General features: G+C 40.4%; 1 protein-coding gene across 1 annotated transcript; it reads left to right on the top strand.

Annotated features, from left to right (window-relative positions):
- Window positions 1-3,598: 3,598 nt before the first annotated feature.
- On the top strand, window positions 3,599-5,481 carry LOC113303206 (protein FAR1-RELATED SEQUENCE 8-like). Its single transcript, XM_026552227.1, has 2 exons — window positions 3,599-3,811; window positions 4,214-5,481. Exon 2 carries the CDS (start codon window positions 4,218-4,220, stop codon window positions 4,863-4,865), a length of 648 nt encoding a protein of 215 aa, XP_026408012.1. The 5' UTR covers window positions 3,599-3,811; window positions 4,214-4,217; the 3' UTR covers window positions 4,866-5,481.
- Window positions 5,482-12,877: the final 7,396 nt, after the last annotated feature.

Raw genomic sequence — 12,877 nt, 5'->3', positions numbered from 1 at the left:
GGCTAACTAAAATCGAAGAAGAATCCTAGAAAAAATAAAGGAAAAGAAATGATTATGTTGCCACGTAACCACGTTTATGTATTGTGTTCATAATATCAGTGACTGCAGAACAAAAGTACAAAGCAAAGAAGAATCTTTGGAGCACAAAGAAAAAAATGATTTCACCGCTACAAACCCGATTATAGACGCCATGCAATAAACCTAAATATTTTATTCTTGCACATATGCATATGTAAAGACTTAAAAGGCTTAAAAGAGACAAAGAGATTTACCGAACGCATCATTTGCAGACATTTTGTTTTCCTTTGCTCCAAAAAGAAAAAAGTTTTGGAAACAATATTAATAAATATCCAAAATAATCTATTCCTTTTACTTTTTAAGATATATACCTTCATTTAGTATACTCACACACACACACACGATATATATAGATAATACTATAAATATCACATTTGTGTCGCCTAAATATAGTTTAAATTTTCTTAATTACATGAAATAAATGTATATTCTTACGATTAATATAGAAGCACACATAAACGTGGGTATTTTAAATTCGGATATATATATATACATATTTTTGTCACCTTTAATATAACATGGAATAAATATAGGTTACATTAGGTCCCATCAAATCATAGTCATCAGGTTGAAATATAGGATCCCATCCAAAATCTGGACATGCAAATGTATGGAATAAGTAATTTCAATTATGCAATGAGTATGAAAACAAATGGATGGAATAAGTAATTTCAATAATGCAATGACTATGAAAATAGGAGTAATACTTGCATGATCACTTTATTACGGAGGCCGTACCAAAAATTATTAATCCAGAAAATGATAGAATAACACCATCCATAAAACAAATTTGATGGAACAACCAATAATGCTGATATTTTATTAAAAAAATTGTTGGTTTTTCTAAAATTAGACTCTTATAAGAATTTGATCAAGAAATTGAGTTACTATTAAGCTTGGTACCTCGTATGCTTCTCCTCGTATGTAGTCCAACCAGAAAATGTAAACACCAATTAAACATCAACAAAAAATTCAAACGAAATCCAAAAACAAAATCCTAAAACCAATAGAAGTCATATTAAATCAATTTACTCACTTATAATATTAGTATTCATGAGCGTTCCCTCTGCCACAACTTCTTTTGGAAGTATTTATTGCACCTAAAAATCTAATAACGAAAATAAATTAGCTATCAGAAATCTCAATTTCAAGAAACAATAGAAAAACAACAACGAAAGAAAACAAACAACTATGAAAGAAAAGAAAAAAAATAGTACGCAAACAAATGCAGTTCTTGCAATAGTGCCTTATATAAAGAGTCACTAAACTTTGAAAAATATTTTGTTATGGTAATAATATCAATCGATATCTTAGAATTTATGTATTTTATTATAATTTGAGATTATTTGATTACAAAAGACAATTAAAAAAGAAAAAATATCACGGACTTCCAAAATTAGTTAAATATTTGCAACGTAAAAAGTAATTTCTTCAACAAATATAGAAATATTATGGTAGTTTTATTTTTCATATATTAGGTATTGCTATTCGAAAAGGTGTTGGAGCCCAGCTTGTTGCTAGGTTGCCAACCAAAAGTTTGTAATTCTTTCGTACTTATTAAGTATGGAAATATTCTTCTTATATAATTGGAATTTTTTTTGTATATTTGTAATATGAGTAATTTTTTCCATACCTTTTGTCGCATAAGAATAAATATTGTTTTCTTTTTTTTTTTTAATTATATACGGTTCAGATCAGAAAATCTAGTCAAATCTGACATTTTTGCTATGATTGATATGTATATTAACCATTGGCTTTGTTTATTTTAGTAAATTAACGATATTAATGGAACTTGTAAGATTGTATTCAGGTAAATAATTAGATTTTTTTAGAGAGGAGGGATCGGGGTACAACGTTAATTAGACAACCACGAACAATCCACCTCAGCCATGGATTTGAAACATAAATAACGGTTAAGATTGTTGGATACAATATCAAGAACGACTTATATTTACTATGAAAAACGCGGGTTATAGTGCGACCCGTGATTTTAATGAAGTACCACACTTCCAATTTCATGTTCAAGAAAGTGCCATCATTTTTTTCAGAATTTATTTCATGCCACACATTTGACCTTTTCCATCCCGTTATTTTCAAAAAACAGTTAACTTCCGTTAGTGCATAGGTGGCAGTTATTCAGCTTAGTAAAAGACATCTATGTCCTGGAATCATCTCACTATACTGAGTTAGATCAAGTTATCATAGCGAGTCATTACCGAGTTAAGTCGTGAGTCACTGCAACAACAGAAAACAACCCGCAACTCAATACCACCTCAATCCATAGCCTGCACTTTAGCTGCAATACTTGTATTTTCTCAGCTTCAAGCTCCATTATTCTCTTGCTAAAATCATTTGATCCAGCACCACCCACTGCTCAAAATAGCATCCACCTGCAACTGTCCCCTAGCTACCAGCGTTTCATTCTCATTGAAGTATAATTATAACCCATAACAGCATCATATACACTGCAATAACCAGCACCATTTTAAAAATCTCTGCACCTGTAGTTTGTACCTTCCCTAGACATTCATCTAAACAGTTCAATACATCCTGTAATAGCATCATTCAATTGAAACACCACCAACATCAGACTTGCATCTCAACTTTAGTTCAAAGCACAACAACAACACAAGCTAACTGCAGGAGTTCCTGTACCTCCAATTCCATCTTAGACTCACCAATAGTTCAATTTGTAAATCAATTTCAAACAAAATCAAAATAAGATAACATGAAAAAGCTCACAATAAGAATACAGATGAACCAAATGGTATTATTACCGAAGAATTGAACCAAAATTCTTGAAATTTTCCATTCGATTCAACCACTGGACTAGATATCTGCACCTTGCCATTAACATGAGCCCCATTCACCTGTGTTTTTCCTTTTTTCAATTAATTTTAACAGATTTCCACCTCTTCAGTAGCTTCTGCGTCACCTATACCTCAAACCAGTCCAAACCCTAACTCAATCATATCACACAAACCCTAATTTCAGAATCCCCAACTTCCTTGTTCGAAACTGAATCCACCCTAGATTTCTTCTCGATCTGCTCTCAGCCACCAGCAACAATCCCTAACCTAACTTAGAAGCAAACCCATTGAGTAATTCTTCATAAACTCTCGTTTTCTCCTTAGAACGGCTTCATCTTCTCAATTTCTCCCCTAAGTTCTTCACGAATTGATCCCCTAAACCTAACTCTGAAATAAAAAGCATAACTTTATCTCTGTATGGAGAAGAAGAAGATTAGAAGAAGAAGGAAAAAGAGGTGGTGATTATGGTGGTTCTGATGGAGATGATATCATGGATTCATGGCTGCCGCTGTGAGTGAAGCGAATGAAGAAAAAATAAGAAACCGAATATGAAGGGTAAATGGGTGAAGATGGACATTTGCTTGACTTGTTTAATGATTATAGACCAGTTTGGTGGGCCTTGACGGAATATCTAACGGTTGTGGCACTTTATAAATTCTAAAAAAACCAATGACACTTTCTTAAACAGGAAATTGGAAGTGTGACATTTTTTTAAAATTCCCAAAATATTTTCATTTCCATCATTAGATCAGAAACTTAATATCACGAGGTTCTTCCTCTTCTCTCTTCCATACGGGATCAGAAACTTAACGCCATTTCAATTTTTTCTTTTCCTTTCCCCATTGATATCACCCCAACAATTGCTACCATGACTAATTACTCTGGTTCTGCTCGCCTATCTATGTTAATCCGTTTTTCTTGAGGTAAGTAAAAATTCTGATATCATTTGATTTTTAGGGTTTTCTCCAATGTTTTCATAATCCTTCTCGTTTGCTACTTGTCTATTGATATTTGAAAATATGGGTTGAGCTTTTTTTATTGAAGTTATATAGTATAAGTAACAAATTTCGAATTCAGATTTGGAAAAGATATGATTTTGTATAATATCATTATAATATTTCATATCCCTAAAATTTTGATTCTTAATTTTCCGTAGTGTTCAAATTGGGTATTTCTTAAGTTTTGTTTGCCTTCAATTCGTAATTGTTATGATTTTCCAGGGTATTTCTATCTTCAATTATTAATTTGGGTATTTCTAGGGTTACAATTTTGACTGCCTTCTGCTCCATTTTCAAGTGTCTTATGATTTTCATATCCTTCTACAGACAAATGACTAATATGGATGAAGATACAGAAGTACCTAGTGATGGAAAGCTGTCAAAACCTGCCATGTACATGTATTTTTCTTCTATTGAAGAGGCAGAGAATTATTACACAGAATATGGAAAAAGCTTGGGATTTTCAATTCGTAAACGATCATCATATGCTACTGGACGAGGACCACGTATAACTAGAGTGATTTTTGTATGTGGTTGCGAAGGAATTCACGTAAGTAGACCTGATCAAGACGAGATCGATCTTAAAAGAAAAAGAAATACTTCATCAATGAAGTCTGATTGCAAGGCAATGATCCGCATAGCTTTTGACATAAAACATCAGACTTGGTATATAAATATATTTAGAGAAGACCACAATCATGTCATGGTTTCCCCTAAAAATCGACATTTAATGAGGTCAAGCAAGTATATGCCTCCTGCTGCCAAGAGCTTAGCTGAGAAATTTAACAAAGAGAGGCTTCCGGTTGGAAAGGTAGCATCTCTATTTGGAGAAAGTGAGAATATCGGATTTACACCGAGGGATGTGTATAATCACTTGAGAACAGTTAGACAATCTCTAATAGAGGTGGGAGATGCAGAAGCTGTGATGAATTATTTTAGAAAAAGAACAATTGAAATCCCAATTTTTACTATGCCGTAAAAACTGAAGAATTTGGGAGGGCAGCGAATATATTTTGGGTTGATGCACGTTCACGAATGGCCTATAGAAGGTTTGGAGATGCTGTTGCGTTTGATACTACGTACAAGACTAATAAATATTCTACGTCGTTTGCTCCATTCACGGGTACAAACCACATCACCAATCTATTACATTTGGACTTGCATTGTTAGGTGATGAAACCAAAGAAACTTTTACCTGTGAAGATTAACGAGGTGACAAAAATTGGTGTATATAACTGCCGTAAATTTGAGTTTGTTGGCATACTATGTAGGCATTTGCATCATGTTTAAGTACTTCGGTTCTATGTGGCGGAGATTCCACCTTATTTTATAATGGAAAGGTGGACCAAACAAGCAAACGATTTTGAAGTTTTAGGGCCAGATGGTTTGGCAATGAAAGATGGTAAGAGTACTGGAATAGAAGCCATGCGGATCAGTCATTATTGTCGACTTTCAACTGAGCTGGCCTATTGATAAGCATGTAAATGTTACATTTTATACCCATATTTATATTAGCTAGGATACAATATTTTAGTTGCTAATACTATTTTAGTGCTTTTGTAGAAAGTACAAGTGAATTCGATCATCCAACGAATAGACAGTAAAATGTGAGACTTAATGGTGTTTGCGACGAAAATGGCAAAAATGTGGTTGGCCAGGTATTTCCATATATCAGCAACCACAATGATGAAATGGGATTGACTTGGTATTTCCATGTATCAGCAACCGGGTTAGCCTGTTATCTCCATGTATGAGTAACAACAATGATGAAATGAAATTGGCCTGGTATCTCCATGTATCAACAACCGGGTTGGCCTGATATTTCCATATATCAGCAACCAGTCTAGTTACCTTGAGAACAGAAGGGAGTCGAAATGGTGTCGTGAGGTAAAAGGTTTAAACTGGGACATGGCCTGATCCACTAAATGAAGTTTGCGACAACCATCACCAAATTTACTTACGGAACCTTCTGGGGAGAGCCTAATTATTATTGGCTACCAAGGTTAACTATTTGTGGCCAGCACATTTAGTGCATGCTGTGCACCTAAGGGATGATACTCTCTAAAACCATTTAAGTGACACATGGGCTGGTGGAATACGTGAGCATTTTCTTCTTAACATTTGAAGTTCGAAAACTGGAGTTTTCTCTACTCCGTACCAACACCTGGCGTATTTCAACATCACTACTTGAAGACGGAATTAACCGCACACTACAAAGAGATGGATTTTGTGTGATGGGTCTGTACTGGGAGTAATGGATTCGGGTCATACTTGGCCTGAATGTGTGTCGTGGAAACATACAAGAAGAAGAACCTGAGAATAACGGCGTGGCCGACGATGGCAGAGATGGGTTAACTGAACGGTGATCGACAGCAATGGATTGCGGGCTTAGCTGAAGTCCTTGAGACAGCAACTTTGATGAGTCGTGAATTCATATTCTCGACAGTTAACAAGAACGCCATTGTAACAGGTGGAGGAAGGTCAGTGGTGATTTGTATCGTGAAATATTGAATTGCCGAGACTGAGATGGTTGCAGATGTTGTGTAGGAGAAGGATAAGATGGGTTTTCGAAGGCAAGAATGGAGATAGTATCTGCATGAGACGCAACTGATGGCAGTGGGAGTTCCAGTAATATATTTAGCTGTCGTTGGCTAGTCGAGAAGCTGCCTCAACAACAACAATAGATTCAAGTCCAGATTGGGTTTAATCCGAAGTTATTGAGATCATTAAGAATATTCGAATGTTCGTGTGAACATGTAAATCACGTAGGCATTTATATGTTCACAAACAATATTCAAACTCTAGGTACCAACTCGTGCTGATAATACAATGGCATTGATTCCTTGGCTCAAAACCTTCGGGTTTATCATAGCCTCATCTAAGAATACTGCGAGTGGCGTTTACGCAAGGGGAGATAAAGAAAACGAAGCATAAAAGTAAAACTCATGAAGCGTTAGACAAAAATAAAGTGCTGAAGTGTAAATGAGACCGGGATTTACGTGGTTCAGCACTAAGGCCTACATCCACGGGGTTGTTGTTTCACTATGTACTTGATGGTTACAAAAATAGTCGAGTGACTTTGTAGTTTACATAGGTCTATCTATTGTAAAGGACTAACTTACACTTACAATCTTTTCTCTCTCTCCTTCCCCAGTTTTTTCGATCCCTTTACTCTTGGTGGAGAGGGGGTATTTATAGGGTTAGAGTGTGGGACCCATCTCTGAAGGCCGTTGGAACCTTATCTTCTTGTGTTTTGTGTCCATCACGCAGGGGTCTTCGTTCGTAACTTCATCACGCAGAGTCATCCTCGTTCGTTCCACGGGTTGGTCGACACGTATGCTGCTCAGAGTGTTTAATGCGGGTAGTTGAGGCGTCTGCTCGTGTCAGGCAAGTGTTCTCTGCCTCTGTCGCGTCCATGTCAGTACATCTTCTCTCCATCGTTGATCTTGGCTTCTTTTGGGGATGAGATAAAGTAACTCTTTGGGAGTTATTTGGTGCTCCGCAGTACAGCGTGTTACCGGAACATCCTTTAACTTCTGCCCTTAGATTTGTTCGGGAAACGATCCAACGTCGGCGGGATGGGCATCTTGGTTGTGGGCACATGTCATCATGCTTTGATGACTTTGTCCGCATGCTCTCCACGTATGTTCCTATATACACGTGTTTGATGATGAAATATGTGCACACAATTTGCCCCTTTTCTTCGGGCTTGAGAGTTTAGCGGGAGCATTGAAGAAAATAGTTGTTACATATTCTTCCTCTCTCCTAGATACGTGGGCATGTTTCTTTATTCGTGCATTAATTGCTCATTTAATGGGCACGTTTCCCATTCCTCTCTTAACTTCCTCCTCTTTCTTTCGAGTATATTAAGGAAGAGAGAAAAATTAATTTCATTCTCTCCGTCTTCATTCCTTGCTCTTCATTCCTTGTTCTTCAGCCCTTAAATTCTCTGTCAGTCTTCATTTAAATTCTCTGTCAGTCTTCATTCTTCAGTCCTTAAATTCTCTCCGCCTTAGCATTAATCACACTTGTCTCCTATTTATTTCTGATTTGTTCTTTCTGCTGCTGTTTTTGCTGGTAAGTTTTTTCTTTTCTTTGTTTCCACTGTTTTACGCTATGTTGATTTGTAAATTTTCTGCTACTGTTGTCCCTTGTTTGTGATGAAGAACTTCTTTTAATGCTTGCATGCTAGTTTGCCCCTGTTATTCGTCTTAAATCAAGGAGGCCATTGTTTTGCTTGAGCCTTTCAGGGTAGTGATTTAGGGAGTTTCGAGCATGTATGCTAATTTTAGGGTTTCTGCGTTATCGTGTGTGGATTGCTATTTATGTGGATTTTTTGATCTTATGATGTCCTTGTGTTTGTTTTTGACTTGTTTATGATTAATCTTTTCGCAGCCATGTCTGACCGTCCGCGGCTTCCTTATCAGACTCCTGGTTCTGGTCTATCGAGATCTCCTCCGCGTAGAGAGTCTCAAGATGATGTTCGTAGAAATCGAGTTTCTTCTGGGGCGAAGGCCTCATCTTCTAGGGAAGAGGTTCCTTCGACAAATCCTTCTGGGTCTCGAAAAGTTGTCGATCGCGCGGTGTCTCGTCCTCGTGATGATGTTAGGAGTACGCAGCCACCGACTCGTGCTGTCGCTTTTGATGTTCCTCCTCTATGTTCTGTAGAGCCCGAGCGTCATCTGCCGCCCCCTCCTATAAGTTCTTTTAAAGGGAAGAATACCAAAGGTGGTGTTCCGAGGGCTGAGTCTTCAAAAAATCCTTCTTTGAAGAGAAAGGCTTCCGAGGCTTTCATTGGTTCATCCGGTCCCGCCGAGGAGGATGAGGCTGCCCCATTGATACGCAGCGTTTCGGTCAGCAAGAAAAAAATAACGTTCAAGCATATTGATCTCGAAATATTCAAGGAAAAGCATGAGCTTCAAGCCTTCGAGGTTCGTTTCTATGCCCCTGAGGATGATATTACTTATGAGCTTATCTCAAGGTATGAGTTCGATGAATTTCATTTGTTGACTACGGTTGGAGCGTTCGAAGCTGGTCTTATGCTGCCGTTGTACAAGTCAGGTGATTCCTTCTACTATGATGTGCTTGCTAGTCGTGAAGGCTCTTCCACCAATACTCACAGCCGTTCTGTATCGCAACTATCGGGGAATTATCTCCGTGCACTGAGGGAGTGCTATCTGCGGAGTAAGGGAGAGACGACAATGACTTGTTACGTTCCCAATCCCGCGGAGAAGGAATGGTATACTCCTGAGAATTTCAATAACTCCTTCGGTGATTACGTCAATAGTAGGAACCGTAAGCCGTGGAGTGTTAGCTTTCGGAATCTCGCTGCTCCTCGGGGCGAAATTCGTCTGTGAAATGAGGTCAGCGATGCCAAGCTGAAGTATGTTCCCGGCACGGAAGGGTCTAGTCAGCGGAAACTTTTTCCGGCACGCGAGAGGATCAAGCGCGACCATGACTACGAGTGGCACACTACCGTTATCGAAGTTGTTGGTCCTTGGGCGTACGGTTGGATTCCCGGTCCACGCGGTTGGCGTCCTACTGAGAGTAGCAGGCCACGTGAATCTCCTCCTGCTCGTTATGGAGATTTCTGTCCCTGGCGTTTAAACTTCTCAGGTATGAATTTTCCTTATGCCCTTGACGTCGTTGAGGGAGACGAGGAGGAAGGTTCTGGTGCTATACTTCCACCGAGGAGTGCCTCGACTGCCCAGGTATGCGGTTTCTAGCTGCACTTTTCCTTCTTTAGAAATTCAACTGTTCGGGGAAAAATAACTCTTTTGTGGTGTTGGTTCAGGTGTCGAAGAAGAAAAAGATTAAGCCGAAGCAGTCTTCTACCATTGTGATGGGTGAGGCTGAGGCTCATGAAGAAGTTACCAGTCCGGTGAACGAAGAGTTTGCTGAGGATGAGGAGATTACGGATGGGGAGGAACGTACTGATACTTCCCCTCTCAATGTCGAAGAAGAGGTCCGTGCGGGTCATGATGGTGATGAAGGGAGAAACAACGCCGTGGTAGCTGATGGCGGTGTTAATGGTGATATTTCTGTCCCTGCTGGTGATGCCGCGGATACTCTCCCCACCCTTTCTCAAGAGTTTTCTTTTGACCGGATGTATTCCACAGGGGAGTTCTTCGACGATGCCCTCGATTTTCCTGAGGACTTCTCTCTACTTTCCCCCAATGACGATTGGGATGTGCTCGGGGTTGCAGATAAAGAAGACGTTGCTGTTCAGGATGGTGGCGCGGAGGATCATGGTGCGCATGTTGGTGCCGACTTTTGTGCTGAAGGGGCCGTATCAGAAAAGGGGAAGTCGGTGATTGATTCGCCTGCCGCGGATCTTCCTCATTCGCCGACATCTGAGGGTGAGGACGCCATAATGGATTGGCTCAAGAAAAAGGATCTGCTATTTGTCCCTCATCCCGCCCCGGTTATTACTGGTGAAAAGGATTCTGATGCGTATACCCGTCGTATGATGGAAATGTCTTCCAAGGCGCGGGTATCTGAGGCCTGGGGAAGAAATTTGAGTGTTCCCGAAGCTACCCTTGTGTTTGAGACTCCTTCTTCCGTTGCGGATATGATGGCCATAGCCGACGGGTATCAATATGGCTTTCCTCAGCAGCGTGTCTTGGAGGTAAATTTTCGTACATATTTCTTCGTGACGATCGAATTCTTCGGTAAAATAATGTTTGTCGTCTTGATGTGTAGATGATGAGGAGTGAGCATTGTAACCACGTGTGTATCAGTTCTTCAAAGCGAAATCTCTGAAGCTCGAGGCTAAGCTTCGTCACAGAGAAAAGGAATTATCTGCGGCTGAGGTGGAAATTGAAGAGCTGAAGAAAAACCTCAAAGAGAAAGAAAAGCTGGGTGAAGCGGAGGCTGGTCTTCGTTCAGAGCTTGCAGTCGTTCGCGCCGAGTTAGAACAAACTCGCGGCCAAGTTTCAGCTTTCACAGGTTTGGCTCTTTTTCCTCTTTTTCCCTCGCAATGTGTCATAATTCCTTCATTACTTAGGGTGTTCTGTCTGAGTCTCCCCACGCTATCTTCAGTGGGTGGCATCCCCGAGCTGATATGGCTCCGCAATGAAAGGGCACGGCAGAAATCTCGTATCAAAGAGCTTGTTGAGAAAATTAAAAGCGAAGCCAAAAAGTGGGACGCTCGGGCTGAGGTATGGCGCGCAAGGCATGTTCAGATAGTTGATATGCAGAATCTGTATAACCATGACCGTGCTTTATTCAACGGTACACTGTTGTGGACACGTGAGAATTTGCGGGAATCCCATGAGCGTACTTCCTTGTTGGAGTCTAGGATACAACTTCTGGAAGAGGAATTACAAAAGGCTCGATCCCTCCCTTTTCCAGGAGTTAAGGATAGTGTGTGTCTTGCCAGAGAAAGGGACAATGCCCGTGCCGAAGCCGATGCTCTAAGCAAGGCCCTTGCCGCGTCCCGCGCTGAAGTAGCTCGTCAGGCTGAGTCTGAGAGAAATCTTGAAGTGTGTATGTACAGATTGAGCAAGGGGGTATCAGAGATAAACAAAGAGGTCGACCACCTTCGTCACATGGATTCGATGAAGCAGGTAGAATTAGATGCCAGTCAATTTACTCTCACCAACCTTCAACTAGATTATAAGAAATTATCCGCGGAATATGACCATCTTGATGAAGCGCGAGATGCGGTTGTTAATGAGTATGAAGAGGCTTCGGCTTGTGTCGAAGGTATAACTCTATTTCATCGAGTGTGATTGTGTCTTTACTGTGCTAACTCCCTTGTGTTGTCTTTTTCAGAGCTCGAGGGACAACTCCGCGTTGCAAATGAAAACTTAAAAAGGCTCAATCTTCCTTAACGCAGCAGGAAGAACAGACTAATCATTTTAAGAGTTTGGCGGCGTCCCGCGAAGAGGCCGTTGGTGCAGCTTCTAAAGAAGTGAATCGTCTGTCTTCATTGTTATCCCAAGCCCAACAGCGGACGATAGTTATTAAGCACAAGGCTCGGTGTCAATTGGCTGAGGAGACAAACAAGATGCTGGAGAAGATTGAGCTTGGCCTTAAGACCGAGCATGGCCTTGTGAAAAGCTATCCACGTCGTCCAGTGCCTGCTTCCCTGCCTGGCTCTTCGGGACCCTCGTCTGGTGGGAGCGTCCCTTCAACTCTTCGGAACAATCCTGCTGATGTGGCCTCTTCTAAGTAGAGACCGCAGCATCGTTATCCTTCCGTTGAGATTCCTTGTAAATTTTTGGTGAAAAGAGAATATTTTTGGTGTGTATTCCTTGTAAATTTTGGATGTGTATATTTACAATCCATGGCCTTGTCGCTTTTTGTAACCAACCTTTATGAAATGGATCATTTTTTTGATATACCTGCAATATCAGTTTGTTGTTTTATTTTAGTCATTGTGATGAAAGACTCTAAAAATATAAGAGGATTTGAAGTGTTTGGGTGCGATCCCGAAGGGAGGTACCTTCGTGATCGGCTTGAGACCTGTCACCCCGCTGGCGAACCCTTGGCCAGAGGATTCCCAGACGGTGGGGGCCGAGGCAACGTTCTAGGATATGGGGTTAAAAAATTTACATACACCCATTCCGTCGACCCGTTGCCTTAAGATTGGTTGGGTATCTCTTTCTGCTGGGTGCCTTCCCCCTGGTCTTACACTTATGGACACTGACGGGGGAGCCCTGAGAGATTGTAGATTAACTACTTTCCCCAATATTGTCGATAGGTTTAGTTGATATATAGAAAGCTTGTTTGATTGATAGGTTGAGGCCTGCAATTCCTCGTCCAGAGATAGAAACATGTAGAGTGGTCACGCTCCCTTCTTCTTCTGGTACCCTTCACGCAGTTGCAAGGCTGCGTTGCCCCTATGGGAAGTATGGTTTGAGCCACTTAGCATTCCAAGGATGTCGGAGGACTTCGCCTTTCAGATTACGAAGGTAGTAGGAACCGCTTCCCGCAATATCGTGTATTATAAAAGGTCCTCCCCACGTAGGTGCTAACTTTCCCCAT

Source organism: Papaver somniferum, chromosome 8, assembly GCF_003573695.1.
Source record: "Papaver somniferum cultivar HN1 chromosome 8, ASM357369v1, whole genome shotgun sequence".
NCBI lineage: Eukaryota > Viridiplantae > Streptophyta > Magnoliopsida > Ranunculales > Papaveraceae > Papaver > Papaver somniferum.
This window is presented reverse-complemented; position numbering and strand designations above follow the sequence as displayed.

Coding starts and splice junctions, on each gene's coding strand:
- LOC113303206 (XM_026552227.1), top strand. CDS start 4,218: ATGACTAATATGGATGAAGATACAGAAGTACCTAGTGATGGAAAGCTG.